The sequence below is a fragment of the Phyllopteryx taeniolatus genome, chromosome 4 (assembly GCF_024500385.1).
Source record: "Phyllopteryx taeniolatus isolate TA_2022b chromosome 4, UOR_Ptae_1.2, whole genome shotgun sequence".
NCBI lineage: Eukaryota > Metazoa > Chordata > Actinopteri > Syngnathiformes > Syngnathidae > Phyllopteryx > Phyllopteryx taeniolatus.
This window is the reverse complement of record NC_084505.1, coordinates 29557155-29579085: the sequence shown is the minus strand read 5'-3', so window position 1 is coordinate 29579085 and position 21931 is coordinate 29557155. Positions and strand designations below refer to the sequence as shown.

The window sequence follows — 21931 nt, the reverse complement described above, 5'->3', positions numbered from 1 at the left end:
ACATGTCAAATAGGTCTGGCTGGAACAGCGTTATAGCGTAACCAAATTTGAAGAGCAAACTAGCAGGCAGATTAATAAGTAGACTTTACGATCTGGTCAGTGTGGTCGGTATCGGCCGATAATTAGCATTTAATGCTGATCGGATTTCATGTCGTCATTCGCCGATCCGTTCAATGACGTCACCGATCGGCGACGCACAAGACATTTAACTCTGCGTCGCCGTTGCGTATGAATCCAAAAGCTAGTTTATTTTTAGCCTTGTCTTGTGGCGCAGTACTGTAGCTATCTGACGACCAATAAAGTTTTTTTCAATTTTGTCGGTTAAAAATATGTCATCGGTGTGTGACTATTTTGTGGTGTCTCAGACAAACATTATTTCTGTCATGTTGTAATGTTGCGCTGACCTAAACTTATGTCAATGGCCAATCCTTGAATGCCCCCTAGAGGTCATTGATGTTTTCACTTTTGTCTAAAATGCTAGCGAATAATTTTGAGCTGGGATGGGCTCCAGCACGCCACACAAGACTGAACCAGAAATCAGAAATGAATTAGTACGTCATCACTAGTCCGCTACGCCACTTAAGAAAAGGGGCCTATAAATTTGAAGTTACATTAATCCAATAACTGTTTATGATAACCTGATGATGTATAATGATAGGATGAGCTTTATTATTCCCACAGTGGTGGGAATTTGCATCATTTCAGCAGCAATAGTGGATACAGGAAATACAAAAAGAGCATGCAAGGAAAGACATTTGGCTGCAAATGTGTCTGCCATTACAAGGTTGCTGAAATAAATGCATTAAAATAACAAATAGGGAAGCCATAATTTATTATCACTTACAATTGTAATGATTGTTGCAGCATTATTTTCATCCTATTACAGTGCAATAACTGTTCCACAGTAATGTTCTTGACATAATTTTAACACTATGGAAATTTAGACACAATGATCCGGAAGTAAATTCCTCTCGGTTGGCAGCTTTTGCAGTCATAGCCATAAATGCAATTTTACGCAAGTTGGCATAGTAATTTCTTTTGGATTTTTGGATTTCAGCATACGGCCCTGAGTTCCTCGTTTTTGGTTTCGGACAAGATTTTTAATTTCAGTGCATCAAAAATTTGAACTGTTGTGCCAGTTTCATGCTTTCCATAGTATCACAACTTACAGTATTTACCTTCAGATGTAAACTACGTCTAATAACTAACCATTGTATCTGTTTTACACATTCTTAGATCGTGCAGCAGTTAGTGGGCGAAAGGCTGAGGGACCTCGAGATGACAATTTTTGAGAAACATTTCCAAGAGTTGAAGGGCAGAGTTGACAAGATCGACTGTGCCACAAAACACCAAGTGGCCATTAATACTCTCCAAGTAAGTTCAAGAAACCAGCGGTTCTTAACTGTTGTCACCTGGGGTGCTGCATTTCCCTAATTTTGCAAAGTAGCAACCCACATTTATAGAGGGAACAATAGGGAAAATGTATTATTTAAAAAAAAAAAAAAAAAAAAAAGCCTTTGAAAACATGTTATATTTTATATGTTCAGAGGGCAAGTCAGAGCACATTAAGAAAATCTGTGTATAAAATTAACAACATAAAATTATATCAAAATGTCTCACCACTTAGCTTCTCTTTTTAAGAAAATACAATCTCAATATTTTGCCTACTTTTTAGGAAATGAAAAATGTAGACACGCAAAAGTGACTGTTGGATCAATCTGAATGATTAAGCCAGTGTTTACATCTATTGTGCCAAGGCACGTATTTTAAATCTGAAAAAATGGCACGCCACCAAACAAAAAATTCTCAAAAACAGATAGATAGCAGGTTAATCATGTACATTTTGCCATCTTCTAGAGTATTTATTTGTTCTCCCTGTCACTATATGTCACTGGCACAGAAGAGGTGGAAGAATCACCTTTATTGTCATGAACATGCATGCATACACACGAAATTTGTTCTCTGCATTTTACCCATCACAGTGAACACACACACTTGTTAGTGGAACACACTGGAGCAGGGGGCAGCTGAAGCGGCCGGGGAGCAGTTCGGTGTATCGGTGTCTTACTCAAGGACACCACAGCCGTGAGTCCGGGGGATGTGGGCGCATGGTCCGGTCGGGGTCTTGAACCCAGGTCCCCGACGGTGACCGATAAAGCGGAATAATTCCCCAGGGCACAACTGACGTTTGTAAGCCAGAGACTGAGCTGCACTGTGTTTGCTTACGGAGTAGCTTATATGTTTCGTCTGCAAACCCTGTACGCCTCTGTACCGTAACAGAAATTCTAAACATGAACACATGTAATTTTTGCAAATTTTAAGATTCTCTTCTTACTTCTCAGGCCAAAATAGCCCGACTATCAAAAAAGTTTGGGGAAGCCAATCAGGCATCAGAGAACAAAAGGAAACAGGAGGTGAGAAATAGGGTTGATCTTGCTGAAATGTTTGCATTGGTTAAGCGAGTGACGAGGTGTGGAAATATTCACAGGGTATGATGTCTCAATTTTTGTAGGCTGCTTCCACTGCTATGGCTGCTGCCTCTGCTGCTGCTGCCAAGACATCATCTGTTGGAAATACCCCCCAAGTTCAACGGTAAAGTGTCCATACAGAGAATAAATGCTTATCCCTGCCAGCCATTTAGAGATTCAAATTTTTTTTTTAAGGTTTTGGTCATTGGTTTAACAATAAGGTTTTGAAAGATGTTTTCCCATCAACTTCACATCAAATGACAAAAGAAATCATAGCTATATTTAATCACTCTTTAAATCGTACAGCAGACTGCAGTGTTTGCTTGTGTGGAAAAAAAAAAAAGATAACATTGGCCCTTGTATGAACGTGACAATACTGGACTGAGCTGTTCACAGTGTGAATAGTTGACATTGTCCCGGGTTGCTATCTGTAAATTACTGAATTGTACACAAATGGACAGACTAAAGAATCCTTTCATCCACCATATCCATACCATTCCATGTTCCACATCTTCGGTTTATCAGGATCATCTTAAACGTAAAACTTGATTTCTTCAGACTGGTTTGGACACACATGCCCAGGTCTGTATTGCACACCTGCTTGGGTCCTGGTCCTGAGTCTTGTGACGTTCTACAATATCACAGCTGAGCCTTTCTCCGGCCCGTGCAGAGTGTAGTTACAACTGCACCTCTCCTTCCAACAGCGTGCTCCGTCGGCAGGCGGTAGGGCCGCCGCCCGAGTCGCCCGGACAGCAACTGGCGCTCAGTGACGGGAAGACTTCTGCACACTATGGCAAGAAAGAGAAGGGAAAAGAAGAAAAGGTGGAGGCAAAGGAGAAAAAAAAGGCACGCAACACTACCTTGGCAAACGATCTGGCCGAATACAATGAAGGAAAATGCAAAGCGGACATTAAACTCCGCCCTTTGCCTGCCCACTTGGAGAAAGTTTTGTACCACAACGCCAAGAGAAATATGGACGGTCACCGGCCTGACCGTTACGCCTCTTACATATTTCGATACTTAGTCCCTTATGAAATTTATTGCAACTGGGTGAAAAAGGTCAACTATGTGGGCTTATTGGGCAAGGAGGCACTGCCCAAGAACTTGAGGAGGACTATGAGGACATATATTGAGCGTAGATTCCCGGACCTGCCCAGTGGCTGCTGGAGAGAGATTCGTGACCTTATCAATGAAATACTGCGAGTGAAGAGGAGACCCGAATTCTTTCAAAAAATTGACGACAGAAATGGCTTTTTATTTTAACAGCCCTGTGGTAAAGGAACAGAAGCATACTGGGACAATTGTCATTGTGGTGTATATAGTTGTCATAGCACTAGATTCTCATCAATGTACGTTAAAACCATTTCATATTAAAAGGATTTTTAATCCTTGGTGATTCATATATATTGTTTGTGGTATTGTCAGCACACATGAAAAGGCCAAACTGACATGCTGACTAATAGTGAGAACTAAGGTATCTGCTTTAGTTTTGAGAATGAAGCTGCTGAATAAAGTTGTTCAAAGATGGCTTAATAAAGACCAAGAAAATGAACCATAATGTGGTCAGTTGTTCCCAATGAGGGCAGCTTGGTCTGCTTTAGGCGTATCGACTCTAAGCCTTGAATCTTTCTAAACAGGCCAGTCCGGGCACCAGTGGAGGTGAAGCAGATCCCAGCAACAGCTGTTACTTTACCCCACACTGCTGGTGAGTCATGTCGTCACCCTTCTTTCACTGAGGGTTGAGTAATGTATTGCAGAAAAATAAAGAAAGGACAAAGTTAGACAAAGAACAAGTACATCCGTCCAGTGGCTCTGTTTGCAATTTGGTTTTGCAAAGTTGTTCAGGCATGGAATTAACTGAATAGCTTTAGTGTTTTACAATTGTATATTTTTGAAAAACAATGTACAAACAGGGCGGCATGGTGGGCGACTGGTTAGAGCGTCTGCCTCACAGTTCTGAGGACCGGGGTTCAATCCCCGGCCCCGCCTGTGTGGAGTTTGCATGTTCTCCACGTGCCTGCATGCGTTTTCTCTGGGCATTCTGGTTTCCTCCCACATCTCAAAAACATGCGCGGTAGGTTGATTGACAACTCTAAATTGCCCATAGGTGTGAATGTGAGTGCGAATGGTTGTCTGTTTGTATGTGCCCTGCGATTGTCTGGCAACCAGTTCAGTGTGTACCCCGCCTCCTGCCCGATGATAGCTGGGATAGGCTCCAGCACGCCCGCGACCCGAGTGAGGAGAAGTGGCTCAGAAAACAGATGGATGGATGTACAAACAGGTTCCGCATACATTTTTTTAATATTTTAGGATTAACTACATTTATTTAGTCGTTCAATTCAAAAAGTGCAACTCATACAGATTAATTACATTTCAGAAAGCCACTGTCTACCTAATTTCTATATTGAGATTAAGAATTTTTTTGTAATATAATTTTCAAATTTCCTAAGAATTTGAATTGTGGGTTTTCGTTAGTTGTAAGGTTCATTATTATTGGGACATTGACACAATTCTCTTCTTTTTGGCTCTAACCACCACCACAATGGATTTGAAATCAAACGAACAAGATGTACACTGCACACTTTCAGTTTTAATTTGAGGGTATTTACGTCCAAATCAGTTGGACGGTGTAGGAATTAGAACAGTTTGTGTATATGCCTCCTACTCTTTAAGGGACCAAACGTAATGGAGCAAATTAATGGGCAAAATTAGCATCCATAAATCAAGCTTTCACTTTTTAATACTTGGTTGCAAATCCTTTGCGGTCAATTAACAGTCATTAACAGTCTGGAACGCATAAACATCACCAGACGCTGGATTTCATTTCTGCTGATGCACTGACTTGCCTCTACTGCAACTGTCTTCAGTTCCTGCTGGTTCTTGGGGTACTTTCCGTTCCGTCTTGTCTCCAGCAAGTGAAATTCATGCTCAATCAGTTTATTTAAATCCTGTGTCCTACCCTTTGTATTCACTCTGGTGAAGTCTTCCCTTGAGTGTTGTCTTTGACACACATACACCTACCTCCTGGAGAGTGTTCTTGATCTGGCCAACTGTTGTGAAGGTTTTTTTCTTCACCAGGGAAATAATACTTTGGTATGGTGCTTCAAAATGCACATGGACCAGAAGCATACTGCGAAAGCAACCAAAGAGTTTTTTTTAAGGCAAATGTAACAGAAAGGCCAAGTCAATCACCTGACCTGAATTCGATTGAGCATGCATTTCACTTGGTGAAGACAAAACGGAAGGGAAAATACCCCAAGAACAAGCAGGAACTGAAGACAGTTGCGGTTGGGGCCTGACAGAGCATTACCAGGGATGAAATCAAGTGTCTGCTGAGCTCTTTGCATTCCAGACTTCAGGCTGCAATTGACTTCAAAGGATTTGCAGCCAAGTATTAAAAATGAAAGTTTTTAATCTGTCACATTTCTTTTGGTCCCTTATAAGGTAGGCGGCATATACACAAACTATTGTAATTCCTGCACCATTCACCTGATTTGGATGTAAATACCCTCAAATTAAAGCTGAAGTTAAAGCACATCTCGATCGTTTCATTTCAAATCCGTTGTGGTGGTGCTAAAAAGATGAGAATTGTGTCCCAATATACGGGCCTGACTGTATATATTTTTCATTCATCAATTCATCAATTTCAATTCAATTCAACAACTGAAATAAATGAATGAATGAAATGAGTTTTCCATGACATGCACTTCACAACAGACAATTTAACTTCCACTGCAAAGTCCTGTCATGTCCAATGGTGACCTTATCAAGTAAAATACATTTAATGTTCCCAATATGAGGGTATTTTTATAAAATGAGGAGATGAAGCTTTGTTTTCAAAAGCGAATGTCTCATGAAGTCAAGGGTGATACCGTAATTTCTCGTGTATAATACGCACCCCTCATTGTTGACCTCAAAATTCTGGAAAACCCTTCTACCTATTATGTACAATGCATTTTTACAATGCATGATTTTGCTTCTACCCATATGCTCAAAACATGAAGTATTATCTGTATTTTGTTAGTTTTTCTTCAAAGAATTACTTAGAAGTTTAGCAATTTATTTGAACACATATTACTTTCTTTTTATTTACTTGCTCTTATTTTGAAATTCACAGCCCTACTTTTATTTAGTAAATGAGAAAACACAGTTGTGCTCATATGTTTGATTACCCAGGCAGGATTTGTAAGAAGGGTACAATTCTTTAAAGAGAAAAAAAGGGCCAGACGAAACAGATTTAATTTTGTTTTAATAGGATTCAAATTAAACTGTCAAGCATTTCAGAAAAGCATTATCATTAAACTAAACATAAGCATAAAGAAATTAATGATGGGTGTTCAGTCATCAGTCGTATTTAAGAAAAAAAAAAATAAATAAATAAATAAAAAAAAAAAAAAAAAAAAAAAAAAAAAAAACTATTTCACAAATTCTGCCAGGGTATGTAAACTTATGAGCACAACTGTACATATATGCAGTCATGTGTACCTGTGTCATATGGAATGAAAGTACCTGTGTCTTTTTCATAAACTCTAGGGGGTAGTGGCATATTAGAATGAAAGTGTACAACTTTTTCATAACCTCTAGGTGGCGGTTTGCAAATTTGAAAAGAAGTGTAAAGCTTTCTCATAACCTCTAGGTGGCGTTGGTATGTTAGAATGAAAGTGTACACCTTTCTCATAACCTCTAGGTGGCCGTGGCACACAGGAATTCAAGTGTACAGCTTTTTCATAACCTCTAGATGGCGGCATACATTTATAAAATGTGACAGTATTTTTTCCATTTACCCCTATACCTATGTATAATGTGCACTATTGACTTTTTACAATTTCTGGGAGGGGGGGGGGAAATTCGCATTATGCACGAGAAATTACGGTACTTGTTGGAACACATTTTACTGGCAGTCGCTGTAATTGGGTTGTCTTCTTCTCTTTCTCAGCAAAGTCCAGCCCACTTATTCCAACCCCTGTCTCCACCACTACAGCCATGGTTTCACAGGCCCCCATCATTAAACTGATCACCTCTTCCTCCAATGCCGTCTCCACCTTGGCTACTGGCATCACCACTCAGAGTTCTACAGGCACCTTGTTGCTGAAGACGGCACCTGCGGGTAGTATGATGACTGGACAGCCACTCATCATACAGCTACCTGTATCGATGACGAATGGCCAGGCGGGAACACTGGTCAACTTCCCCGTGTCCTCTCTGCCTGCGCCCGGCTCGCTCAATAAGCCCAAAACCACCGCTTCCACTACCACCTTCATAATCAAGCCCGCACCTGTCACGACCACAGCTGCAGGTTCTATTCCAACCCCTATCACTGTCCCAGCGCTTCAGGCTCCTCCTAGCCAGATTTCCTCGGGCCAGATCTCACTTGCCCGAGCCGTATACCAAGGCGGCGCTGGGGGGATAACTACACCCAATGCCGGAGTTTCTGTGACCACGGCAAGGACCCTGGTTCCGTCTGTATCTGTCGCTGGAGCCATGTCTACCGCCTCCTCCTCGGCGACATCTGGTCCAGCAGCAACAGGTTCAGCGGCTCCAGGACCCCCACAAGGGACGTCTTTGACATCTAAAACAGGTGCAGTACTCGGGACCGTTAATATTTTTTCTCAACTAGCAGTGTTCTTATTTGCTTATACAGTGGTACCTTGCTTTCTTGAGTAAAACCGTAAAGTATTGTAATGCCCTACCATCTGGGCAAGGAGAACCACGGTCACTGATGCACTTTCCGACGTTGATTAAACCGCACAAAATAGTCACTGATTCGGTTGCGTTCCCACTCAGTGACCGTGTGAATCTGAGTGCCAATGGTTGTCCATGTCTACATGTGCCCTGCGACTGACTGGCAGCCAATTCAGAGTCTAGTCCGCCTTACGCCCGAAGTCAGTCGGGATAGGCTCCAGCACCCTGCGACCCTGAACAGGATAAGTGGTGTTCAGAATGGATGGATGGATTGAACGGCAAAAATGCACAAATAGAAAATGAGAAGACTCAGAGCTGTTGTTATACGGCCACATCTTACACCTAGATGCTCACATGCAGACTAAGCCAACCCGACTCCAGCTCCTGATGTCACTCACTAGGCCACGCCCCCTTGAAGGTACGCACTCCAATATATGAATACTTTAGATTGTACAGTAATAACACTTAATAAAACCATATTTCTTTACATTCTCTTTTATTGTGGTTTAATACAATGCAGTACTATTTTTCTTTTATTAAAAAATGTAACAAAAGAAAGTAACAACAACAGCGATGAACCATTGAAGTTTTGTGTTAATTATGTTCAAGGGGTTCACAGTAATACAGGGTGTCCCCGGAAATGGACATCATTTTTTTTTAAAATAAATAAATAAAAGTATTTATTTATCAAAATCAACATATTCAAATGGATACAAATTTTATAAAGCTTCACAAACGTTAAATATGCCTGTGACACGACACACTCCGGTCCAAGATGATGAAAAGTATGTGACAGGCATGTTCTAAAGACAGCTGGGATCTGTTTTAAAATGTGGAAAAAAAATGCCCAATAGGTCTGCTTTAAACTTACTTAGTTTTTACACAGAATATTTGACTTGTTATTAGATTATGAATTGATGTACATTTTGAGGGGACACCATGGATAATGGAATGGATGATGGATGAATTTCTTAAGATTTGTTTTGTTCTGTCTTTGTAGACAACCAAGCCACAGGAATCACTCCGTCCAAAGGCGCTGCTCCAGTAGCACGTCCCAAAGGCGCTGTCATTGATCTTACTGAGGATGATGATGATGTGCAGGGTAAGAGTCTTATGTTTTACAGTCATTAAGTTATTTTCTATGCAGGGACCTTGTATCTAAAGATGTATTTTCTGCTTATCAGTAACGGGAGTGAAGGAGGCGACAGTTCCAAGTCCCTCGGTAACCCAGCGTCCAAATCCAGCCAGCGTTCCAAACAGTAAGAGCGCCTCTTTATAATCTTCACCACTTTTCTTTAGTATTCCCTGTACCTGATATTTTGATAATCATAACAACGACGCCCAAGGCGCACAAGAGGATATCTTTCTCTTATGTGATTTTTGCAAAACGTGGAAAGGTGTGGCATCAGTCAAGGTAGAAACCAATACATTGTGGTGTAGATCTAGTTAGTAGATCCGGATCCACATTTATCTCTGCAAAAAAACTGATCCACAGAGGACTGCACAAAAAAGTGCCATCTACACACATTTATTCACTTTTAAAGACTATGTAATGCTGTGTGCCATTCGTATTAAAAACAAATAAAAAAAATCTAATCAATCAATTTTATTCACTCACAAACTCCATATTAACGTCACTAAATAATTACTTTTTGGAAACGCCCAGTTTAAGTAAAAGGTTTTCTAAACTCCGTTTGCAGCGTTTGTGCTTGCATTTGTTGTCATCCATCCATTTCCTTTACCGCTTATCCTCACTAGGGTCGCGGGTGTGCTGGAGCCTATCCCAGCTATCCTCGGGCGAGAGGTGGGGTACATCCTGAACTGGTCGCCAGCCAACTGCAGGGCACACAAAGCAAACAACTATTCGCACTCACAATCACACCTACGGGCAATTTAGAGTCTCCAATCAACCTACCACGCATGTTTTTGGGATGTGGGAGGAAACCGGAGTGCCCGGAGAAAAGCCACGCAGGCACGGGGAGAACATGCAAACGCTACACAGGCGGGGCCGGGATTTGAACCCCGGTCCCCAGAACTGTGAGGTGGAGGTGCTAACCAGTGGGTCACCGTGCCGTATTTGTTGTCATATTTTCCTTTATTGTTTTATTTACTTGTTCGAACTGGGTGTCCGGTGTACAACAGAATTTTATTCCCACAGCGGCGATGTTACCCATATTTGTGGTCGGAACGCTATGCTAATGCTAACACAGGAGTAGCTCAACTTTTGTAATAGAGCACTTTAAAAAACAACCATCGCCACATATAATTGTAAAAAAGTCATAATTAAAGTAAGTATTTGTATGAAAAACACTTGTAGGCCAGAAAGCTCAAACAATCAAGTAGGTGCGGCGGTACCTGAGCGACATGTGCCTTCTTGTGCCGAGTGATGACATTATTTTTATGCCGGTGCTCATACTATTTCATTGTGAGCAATTTGTAACCAGGAAACCCGCTGTATGTGCTTAAATTGAGTTACAGTTCATAAAAGATTCTCTCTTTTTTTTCCTCAGTTTGTCATTGTTATTTATCTTCCGGAAATAGCTTTCTTCGAGATGTCAACACTTTTCCAAAGCTAAAGTGGTTGTAGTGCCACCTGTTGCTTTGACATGCCCTTGACAGCCTACAGATCTGCTTTCCTATGTGCTAACACCATTGGTGTGGATGAGGATATTTATTTTATTTTGAATAAAAATAACTGTGCACATCCCCTGTGTCTCATCATCTCACATGTTCTCTCTCCTCAGGCTCAGGAGCCAGGTCGTCCCCACAAAGCAGCCAGAACACATCCAACAGTAATCCGTCGGTGCAAAACCGCCCCCAACTGGTGAGAATTCAGAACTGTATTCTTTCGTGTTTTGTATATCCATCCATTTCCGAGCTGCTTCTCCTCACTAGGATCGCGGGCGTGCTGGAGCCTATCCCAGCTATCATCGGGCAGGAGGCGGGGTAGTTACACTCTAAATCTGTGAAGTTGCACGCATTTATTTTTAAAATGTCGCTGTCCAATGACAAGCATCAATCTCTAATTGTCTGGAAAACAAATGTTGGACATGGCGCACACACACACACACACACACACACACACTTTCTTTGTACATACACGCTATTGTCTGACGTCCATCCACATAAACTTCTCAGTAGCTTAGCACCATTGCAGAAAAGAGTAAAGTTGTGAAGTTTTGCTGCATGCTTTGAATGGTAAAATGTGGACAAAAAAAGTGTGAAGTCAGTAGCCAAATTTAAATCTTAAAATAGGATTGCACAAGTTTATGTTGCGATAATTTCGGGATCAACATTGACCTTTTTAGTTGTGATCAATGGCATCAATGTCAGTTTTTGTATAGCGTTGCCCCTTGAGGCCAATTTAAAAAACCGAAATGACACTTCTGAAAACGCTTAAAAAGTTTACATTCTCACGCAGCCAATTTTTGAATGAAACAAATGGAAAAGTTTTTCAAAAGCAGTGATGCATAGTTTGTCATCAAAACTTTGCGCACCAGCTTGGCAAACAACACAGAACGCAACACAACATGCTCCCACAATCGCTCAAAGCAACACACAACAATAAACGCATATAACCAGTTCTTACAGTATTGAAAAAAAAGGCGAGTTACTGGCTAGCAGCTTCCCTTTGATTTCCTCCATAAGTTCACATTATCTTAGCTGAGCTGAGCTCAGTGATCACTTTCTTCTTAAGAGCAACAGAGTAACTTGCCCTTCTTTCCCTCAACATTTTTTAACTTGGGAGATGTGCTCCATGAAGTGGCAGTACAAGTAATAAAGCTGCCGAAGACGCTAAATCCGACAAAACTGGCGTCACCCGCGAGCGTTTGGAAATATATTCCAGTGCTGCCGATCTGAAAAAAGACGTTGAAATGTGCGACTCGCAAAGTAGTTTAGGCGTCAGATTGAATTTTTAAAACATTTTTGGTTAGCAGCGAAAATGTACCATATTAAATATACATTTATAACATTAGACACGTGATATTGGAATGAAGTACACCTTTTTCTCAACTGCTTATACATTATGAAATTTTGTTCACCATTTTCCTTATACCTATGTATAATGTGCTCTATCGACTTTTGCGGCACATTTCAACAGGTATTTCTGTAAGTAGAATCAATTATTTCCTTGAACAAAAACATGAATGTTGTTGAATATTTCTAATACCCCCTATCAGAAATGGTAAAAAATGCAGCCCCATGTTAAAAAAAAAAAAACAACCTAAAAAGTCCCATTCAAAAATGGAAAGAGCGCCTTACATGCACTGTACGTGTTGGGGGGCGTAAGCAGTGAATAGCATATGTATTCAACTGTACTTCCAGTAAATCTGGTACTTTGAGTCAGGATTATTATAAAATATATTTTCCCCAACTGTATTTAGGTTCCCTATTATGAAATTTTGTAAAAATCCCCCCCCCCGTAAATCGCTGTTAATTCCTATAAATTCCCGTTATTCCCATAAAATGTTTCCAACTTCCCGTAATTTTGCAACCCTGGTGTCGATTGATGTTATGGCAATACACGCCACATCTCTGTCCCAGAAAGGCACCCCATTTCTAATTGGCACCTGAAACGCTACTTTACTTCAAGACCAACTAGATGATCTTTTGTCAGAGGTTCTTATGTAAGAATGGTGTGTCTCGTAGGATTCTACAGTGAAACCCCGCACTACTTCAACTACTACGCCAGCCCGGGGCTCCAGCACGACCTTGCCCCCGCTTCCCGTCACACCCGTGCCCACGGGCCTACCACCGGAGGCTCAGCGGACCTCGCCTCCCCAGCAACCTCAGCTCAAGCTGGTGCCAAGCGCAAGTGGCATAGTGCTGTCCTGGTGCGTGTCCGAAACAGATCAGTCGTGTGCGGCCGTCGAAAGCTATCACCTGTATGCCTACCACCAAGACAACTCGAACAGCAACTCAGGTCAGCAGCACTGGAAGAAGATCGGGGAAGTGAAAGCTCTTCCTCTGCCCATGGCCTGCACCCTGACCCAGTTTCAGTCTGGCTCCACATATCATTTTGCAGTTCGAGCCAAAGACATTTACGGGCGCTTTGGCTCCTTCTGCGAACCCCAATGCACAAACGTGATCAATCCCAGCTCAAACTGAACATTTACAAAAATAATTTTCATTTGACTGTTTATTACTTCTTTTAGGCAAGGTATGTCTTAGGAGCTCCAATATTGTGCATTGTTGACATAGAGTATCTGTAAATACTTTCCGGCCGACTTCTGACTGACTTGCAAAGTTGAAGCAGCAGACGGTGTAGTTCAGTGGTTTATGTACGTTATTCATTTTTCATGATTGATACAGTTGTATATAAGTGAGCTACTTCTTCAGCTCCTCATGATTCATGTCGGATGATTAATGTTATTGGCTCATGTAAGTCGCCCAGATGATGTTGTTTGCTTTACTGGAGACACGATGCCAGGACTATCATGTCAACAGAATTGCACAAAAATGTATACATGTGGTAGAAATTGAATGATAACTTTTGTAAGTTTTGTCTGGTAACCAGACTTGTGACAGACACAATAAAACGTTTTATTAAAGATGCTTCTTACTTCATTTGTGGATGTTATAAATGGGTATTGTTTTGTTTGCCGTTTCACACTGCATTTATAATGACTTTAATTCACGTTTGACCATGCAATAGCTATAAAGCCTATACATCCCTCTTCAAATGCCAGTGCACACTGATTGTGGTATTATTTATTTGTGTAACGTAATAGTGGTTGTCTACAGATGTCATTAAGTATATTGAATGCTTTTACTGGTAAATGTACAGTTATATTTGTTGTGCATGTTATTTAAATTCGATTCTGTTTTAATTTCCCATTTTTCAAAACTCATCACAGACAACCAAAATACTCATCGACCTTTTAACCAACAACTTTATAAAAGGTCCCATGACATCATCACGGTGGACGACTGGTTAGCACACCTGCCTCTCAGTTCTGTGGTTGCGGGTTCAAATCCAGCCCCGCCTGTGTGGAGTTTGCATGTTCTCCCCGTGCTTGTGTGGGTTTTCGCCGGGCACTCCGGTTTTCTCCCACATCCCCCAAAACATGCATGCTAGGTTAATTGAAGATTCTAAATTGCCCGTAGGTGTGAATGTGAATGGTTATTTTGTTTCTATGTGCCCTGCGATTGGCTGGGGACCAGTTCAGTTGGCGACCCGCGTGAGGATAAGCGGTATGGAAAATGGATGGATGGATAGAGGACATCATCAGAGGCCATCTGCGAGGAATTTCCAAACCACCTCAGAAGCAAGATTGATGGTATCAGATCCAGTCTTTTATCTCAGAACATAATTTTTAACACACCTATCGCTTTTGTCTGAGGATACACTGACGAGTTTTGATTTGGTTGATGCAAGTATACTTGGTCACGTTTTCTCCCAAGTAAACCCAACTACCTGCCTTTTAGATCCAATTTCCACATCGCAAAACATTTTATGGCTTCTTTGAGGAACAGATTTTAAATGTTGACCCGAACATTTTGAATAATTAACGACCTGTATCCAATCTATTATTTTTTTAGGAAAATTTTGAAATCTAGTAATCAGCTGACAAAATAAATTAAGATTGCAAGGAGAAATTATGCAGAAAAGCTCGAAAACCGTTTACTGCCAACGAGACTAAGTCAGTCTGGTGAGGATTAAAATCGCTAACCAACTACAAGCGACCACCCCCTCATGCGGAGAACAAAAGAGGACTAGCCAAAGACTACACATTCTACTGCAGGTTTGAATTTGACACTTTCACACCCCACACCCACCCAGCCGCACCACCCACCACCATCACACCTCTGACTCCCCCTCCTGCGTTGACCATCCACATACAGGATGTGAAACGTATCTTCTAACAACAAAAGATCAACAAAGGGGCAGGCCCAGACCTTGTGTCCGCATCCTGCCTCCAAGTCTGCGCGGACCAGCTCGCTCCAGTCTTCACACAGATCTTCAATAGATCTCTGGAACTGTGCAAAGTATCATCCGGTTTCAAACGCTCCACCATCATCCCACTCCCCAAGACACCTGCAATCTTGGGACTGAATGACTACAGGCCTGTCGCCCTGACATCTGTGGTCATGAAGTAATTTAAACGCTTTGTGCTGGACCACCTCAAGAGCGTCACAGGTCCTCTGCTGGACCCCCTACAGTTTGAGCAAACAGGTCTGCGGATGACACAGTCAACATGGGACTGCACTTCATCCTAGAACACCTCGACAGCACGGGGACCTATGCGAGGATCCTGTTCGTGGACTTCAGCTCTGCGTTCAACACCATCATCCCCAAACTCCTCTCCTCCAAGCTTCTCCAGCTCAGCGTCTCGACTGCCATCTGCCAGCTTACAGCTTCCTGACAGGCAGGACACAGCAAGTGAGGCTGGGGAACACCATCTCATCTACACACACCATCAGCACTGGAGCACCCCAAGATTGTGTCATCTCTCCGCTGCTCTTCTCTCGCTACACAAATGACTGCACCTCAACGCACCCCGCTGTCAAACCCCTAAAGTTTGCAGACGACACCACTGTCATCGGCCTCACCAAAGACGGTGACGAGTCTGCGTATCGACAGGAAGTGGAGCGGCTGGAGCTGCGGTGCGGCCGACACGACCGGGAGCTGAACACGCTCAAGACTGTAGAGATGATTGTGGACTTCCGGATCCATCCTTTGCCACAGCTGCCCCTCACGCTGTCCAACTGCCTTGTGACAACCGTCAAGACCTTCAAGTTCCTGGGAATTACAGTCTCTCAGAACCTGAAGTGGGAGGCCAACATCGAGTCCTTCCTCAAAAAGGCCCAGCAGAGGATGTACTTCCTACGGCTTCAGAGGAAGCCCGGCCTACCACGGGAGCCGTTGAGACAGTTCTACACAACGGTCATCGAATCAGTCCTGTGTTCTTCCATCACAGTCTGGGTTGGTGCTGCCACAAAAAAGTACAAACTCCGACTGCAACGGACAATAAGGACTGGCGGGAAAATCGTCGGTACCCCCCTACCCACCCTTGAGGACTTTCACGCTGCCAGAACTAAGACAAGAGCATGCAAAATCCTCTTGGAACCTCCACATCCTGGTCACCAGCTCTTCCAGCTCCTTCCCTCAGGTAGGCGCTATCGAACAATGCAAACCAAAACCAGCAGACATTCCAACAGCTTCATTACAAGACATTACACCGGTTTTGAGATCACTGCATTGGCTCTCTATGTGTTTCAGGATCTATTTTAAGGTTGTTTTATTAGTTTTTAAATGTCTGAAACGGTTTTGGGGCATCATATCTATCTGATATCCTTTCATCATATCAACCGTCGCGGGTGCTAAGGTCCTCCGGCCTTTGAATGATTCCAATGGCTCGAGCAGAAACTTCCGGAGAGGGTGCATTCAGCCACTATGGAACCTTTGGAACTGCCTGCCAGGGGGCATCAGGACCGCAGAGACTGTTGATACTTTTAAAAGGAGGCTCAAGACTTAACACTTTGGTTTGGCTTTCAAATGATTTCTTAGTTATTTATTTTGACATTTATTTATTACTTACTTACTTACTTATTAATGTATCTGGTAATTATTTTTAGCCTGTTTGATTTTATTTCTTATTGTCCTTCGGTTTTTTGTTTTTTTAAAATCCTGTCCTGTTGTGGTTTAGTCTTTTTTAACGTTTTGTCCTCTTGGGAACCTCCACGCTGGCAGGTGTATTCAGTCTGTCATCCTGCGGTTTCCCGGGGTTTCCTATACGCTATTAATCAATATGTGCTTTGTGCGGGTAATTTTTGTGTTTATATGATGGGATGGGAGGGGTGTGTTGTTGTATATTTCTTGCTATTTTCATTGTCTGTTTATATCTTAGTGTTGCATTTTAACGTATGAAAAGTGCTCCATATATCAGTTTGATTTGAATGGATGATAAACTCCGCTCGACTGAGTCGGGCAGAAAGCACAGAGTTTCTAGAGCACTGCAGTGTTGTCATCTGCGTTTACCACCTGTCTGGAAGGTTCATGTCAGGCTGGTAAAGTGGTATCGGTGTCGTAGTATCGGAACATACTGTGCAGGACAGACACACAATATCGATGCCCATACTGGTATCGATTCATCCCTAATTACAGTTCTATAACTATTTATTTGTTTGTTTGTTTGTTTGAATTACCTTGCCCATCAGAACATTTATAAAAAAAAAAAAAAAAAAAAAAAAAAAAAGAGCACATCAGTTTGCAAGTTAGAATTTCTGGAATGTACCAAGAGAGGGAGCCATTGCTCTCAGTATGCAAGGTGAGTTTGCCTTGCCAATTGTTGCAACATCCCTTCTGGAGCATCTCATTGAGCATCCGATGGAGTTACCCCACCTCCACAGAGCTCTCCCTCTCTCCCTCTCTGCTTCTCTCTCTCTCTCACTGTGGAGGAGAGCAAGTGGGCACACTTTGGGTCGAGCGCGGCGCCTCACACCAAGCAGTGGTGCTGCAGCCTCCACACATTGGCCAGTGCCATGTCCAACATCTGTGCAGGCGAAGGCTTAGCGCTCATCCACAGGGAAGCTTGCATTTTTCTTTGAGGAGGAAAGCAAGAGAAGCAGAGAGCGAGAGTAGGGGGGTTCAAACTGAAAGGACCCCCCACTCTTTGCCTTACTCAAAAGAGCAAACACGGAAGGCTTTGGAGTATTCCATTTTTTCTTTCGTTTTATATTTTTCCTCTTCCTCATTGCGCTGCTGGGAGGTGCTTCATCTTTTCACATCCTCTCGCTGTCTGTTATCTGCCTCCTCATCTATTTCTCCATCTACCTGGTGTACAATTCTCGCTGTTTATGACTGACCAAAGTCATCGCCATTGTTTCCTTTCCTCCGTGACGCTCTCTCGTCATTACATCTCTGTCTGTGTATCTCATCTTTTACCAATTTGGATCAATTTTCCTACAAACCCCCCCCCCAAAACAATCAACTCCATGAATGACTCCCCCCCCGCTTTTTTTCTTCTCTTTTGGTCCCATTTACTTTGCACCACACTCTTGCGGGATTCTTAGATGTTACTCTAGGTAGGTTAACTATCGTTTAGTGTCTGTCTATCTGTCTGTCTGTGTGTATTGGTGTGTGCTTTACGTATGCATAAAACACACATTGAGGATTTCACACACATGCACTTAACCACGGTTGACCAAACTCAGGGCCGGGGCCGAAAATGGGTCGCAATGGAGTTTTTTATTGGGTTGACGATTGACAGAGTAAGCCTGTTTTTCTTGGTTGATTCCTATTTTTTGTAATAAATTCCGTCTTTTGTGTTTTATCAATGTTATGGCATATTTATTGGAATAAGTTGGAAGTGGGGAGAAACCATGTTTCCAGTTTGGGTTTTGAAGTGAAAAGTTTGGGAAACAAACTTTGTTCACGTACCACCTTCCATATCTGTTTTTTTTTTAAAAAATCCACACATTTTTTTTTGCCCTGCTAAATTATACCAATGCATGTTGTTGTCCACAAAAAGGGGGAAACTCAATAAAATTTTTGGCTCTTGAGTAAATTAATCAATTATTTATTTATGTTGATTTTTTTTGTACATCAATTCCAAATTGCACGTTTATTCTTCCCATACATTTACAAACTCATCCTTTGTAACGATCCAAATATATGAATCAGTAAATTAAACCGTTTTTTTTTTCTTAGTCATACAGTATAATTATAAGATTTGAAGGTTGCCTCAAGCCTCCGATGCTTCCATCGACTTCCCCTCCATGTGAGACAGACTGATAGACAGATGATAATGGGCATGTCTCCGAAGCAGACGTGACTAAATGATCCCAACGCTCACACTCTCGCCCTCATTTTTGTTTTGATTGCTCTGACACCTTTTGCGGGCGCGTCCCCTTTCCAACCGAAGTTGAAACATTATCACCTTTTTGTGTATAGGATGCCCTTATGAAGGCAAAATGGGCCGCTCCTTTTTGCTCTGCCTTTGCTTTTGTGTTTCAACTGCGCTGGCCTGTAAAGCATCCCTACTGTGCTCTGTGCATTATGTTGCAGAAAAGAGTTAATTAGGTGAGTAGAGCCTATAGCACAAGTGAGCATGAGCAGTAGGAATGTGCACATAGGACTGATCTGCATGGCAATGTATTGTGCATGAACTTCCCTCAGTCAGCACCTCCTCTCTTGCTATTTAAACTCTCCTTGACCCCGCTGTGACTAATTGGTTGTTTCCAGGGCCCAGCTTTTGATCTTCATCCATCTCCTATCTATATGTATGCGTGCTGCTGCATCTGTGCGACTTAAATGCTAGCAGCAACAGCAGCGTGTCACCGGATGAGGATTTGAGCAAAAAAGGAAATCCTCACACCTTGACCTTTTCTAATTTATGACGGAAATCAGCTTAAAGTACTTAAATGCGTCCAAGTGTCTCCGTCGGTTGACATAAGTTGACTCAGTCGTTTAAGTGCGGTGCATTATGCAGGCGCAGGTCATCACAATTATGTAATTCTGTCCATCCATCTTTGTTGGAAAGTTGCAATACCGCTATGCTCATTTATAACCTTAATGGACTTCCATGTTTGAATTTCATTCAAAACAATGTATTTTCTTATAACAATGTAAAATGAATCAATCTGTTCCAGGGTCAAACTTTTGGCCTCATAAAACCTTGAATAACTGTACAGAAAATGAGCCAAAAAAATGTATAAATAGAAAATATCCACCGTATATTAATAATAATAGTAAAGAGTAAAACTACTCACTGTTTGTTTGATATCTGATATTTGAAATGTGATGGCTAAGGAACAGGAAAGCGTTTGCAGTGTGACACTAGTGACGTTTTATAGGTTTTGATGAAGTTGGTGTATGGAATATGGATTAATATTATAATTTCGGAACTAGCCATTTTTATGTGTATGTAAATGATTTTTAATGACTTGTGTTGCTCATATTGAACGGCGAGGCCGGACACATTCTGACATATGGTTTTATGGTTATTATCACGTTTTTCTACCTTGTCATCGATCCAGACTTTCAATATAGGCGACAATTACGCTCCAGAACACGTACTAGTTTAATCAGGAAATATGCTTGTGCTTTGTCGCTGACATCAACAATCTTATACAAGTTTCCATCTAAATGTGGCCTGACGAAAATCTGGCTGAAAATCAAATATGTCATCAGAAAACAAGCCAAACTAAATTACTACTGAATCTATTTTGGGGAGAATTTTTGATTTCTGTAGAATCGTTTTTTTTTAGTCCAGAACTACAGATTAAGTGCCAATGTTCACGGCATGAGTGAGCTCCTTTAAGCTATAATTCAAGGAAAAACCTGCTTGCACACTTTCTATTGACACACTGAATGCTGTTATAAGTTTCAAGTAGATTTAAATGGCGCAAGTCTCTGCCCAAACAGTGTGAATGATTTATGCCAGAGTGGAGATGCTACGCTGCTAGCGCCTGGCTGTTTAAATATAAAGGCTTAAAAGGACACGACCACCTCTTGGGCGTGACTCTACTGAAGGATTTATGTTCAAAATAGGAGTCATTTCGAGTGTGTGGGGATTGTTAACATCCCTGATAACATGCAGCAGCAACGACAAGAAAGCAGCATTAAGCGGTGCTTAGCTATTACGTCCAGAAAGCATTAGCAGAGATTGCAATTACCCTGTATTGCAGTATACACACATATAAGTGGATGTCCTTTGAAATGTATTGGTCCATTTATGGATCTGCTGTTAATTTTGCCGCTCAGCTCCTTGTTCTAGAACAGCTAGTTGTGCAAAAAGTTGACATTAACAGTTGGACATGTGCAGTAGGCAATGTTTTGTGACAGAGAACTTGTTATACACTGTCAAAGAAATTCTGAATAGCAGTAGGAGGAAAAAGTATGTGAACCTTTTGGAATTTCTTAGATTTCTCTATAAATTGGTCAGAAAATGTGGTCTGATCTTCACCTAAATCCCAAGAATAAACAGTTTGCTTCAAGTAATTATTTTTTTCATATTTTCATAGAAAATAACACAGGACAGGGAGGAAAAAGTCAGTGAACCTCTAGGCTAAGGATTCTCCAAGAATGCATCAGAGTCAGGTGTGAGCCAACCCAGAGTCCGATCAATTAAAGCTTAAACCTGCGTCGACCACTAGAAAACACACCCAGTTTAGAATTGTCTCTTATCAACAAGGATTGCTTGATGTGTGCCATGCCTCGCTCAAAAGAGCTCTCATAAGACCTACTTTTAAAAACTAGCTAGAAAAGGTTACACAAGTTAGACAAACTGTTGCTTGTCTTTCAAGGAGTGGCCAACCTGTACAGATGACTGCAAGAGCACAGCGCAGAATGCTCAATGAGGTAAAAAAGAACCCTAGAGTGTCAGCTGAAGACTGAAATTTCATACATAAAACATGAAACAATAATGTCCTCTCCTGTGAAGGTTTACATGTTATGCTGTATAAAAATATGAAAACATTTGTTTGTATTGGTTTAAGCAGACTCTGTTTATTCTTGTGATTTACCTGAAGCTCTGACTCCATTTTATGACCAATTTATGCCGAAATTTAAGAAATTCCCAAGCGTTTTCATACTTTTCCAGCCTACTATAAGATGCGCCAAACATTTTTTCATCACTCCTAAATGTCATACAAGTGTGAAAAGAAGTCAATGGAAAATATTTGAAACCAACAAAAGCCTCTGCGTGTATGATGACCCTGAAGTCTTTCTACGAGAATCCACTCATGGGCAGCTCGTGATGTGTAAATCTGCCTTCTGGGGTTTGAATTTTGGCTCTGGCCTTCCTATGTGAATTTCGCTTGTTCTCGCCGTGGGT

General features: G+C 41.7%; 2 protein-coding genes across 8 annotated transcripts in view; both read left to right on the top strand.

Moving 5' to 3' along the window:
• atf7ip (activating transcription factor 7 interacting protein) overlaps positions 1-13706 on the top strand; it is a 39820-nt gene extending 26114 nt beyond the window's left edge. For 4 of the 5 annotated variants that reach the window (XM_061771461.1, XM_061771459.1, XM_061771458.1 and 1 more), the window contains exons 5-13: positions 1237-1374; positions 2343-2414; positions 2513-2592; positions 4106-4173; positions 7405-8046; positions 9151-9252; positions 9335-9409; positions 10895-10974; positions 12801-13706. In XM_061771461.1, the coding sequence (XP_061627445.1) occupies positions 1237-1374; positions 2343-2414; positions 2513-2592; positions 4106-4173; positions 7405-8046; positions 9151-9252; positions 9335-9409; positions 10895-10974; positions 12801-13259 (1716 nt within the window). In that variant the 3' untranslated portion in view covers positions 13260-13706. The remainder of the gene's footprint in view (positions 1-1236; positions 1375-2342; positions 2415-2512; positions 2593-4105; positions 4174-7404; positions 8047-9150; positions 9253-9334; positions 9410-10894; positions 10975-12800) is intronic. The other variant, XM_061771460.1, reaches the window with a different exon arrangement.
• A 3703-nt stretch (positions 13707-17409) lies between these two features.
• The window catches only part of grin2bb (glutamate receptor, ionotropic, N-methyl D-aspartate 2B, genome duplicate b), an 86832-nt gene continuing 82310 nt past the window's right edge, over positions 17410-21931 (top strand). The window contains exon 1 of one of the 3 annotated variants that reach the window (XM_061771456.1): positions 17410-18179. The gene's annotated coding sequence lies outside the window, so the exon portion shown is untranslated. The remainder of the gene's footprint in view (positions 18180-21931) is intronic. The other 2 variants (XM_061771457.1, XM_061771453.1) reach the window with 2 other exon arrangements.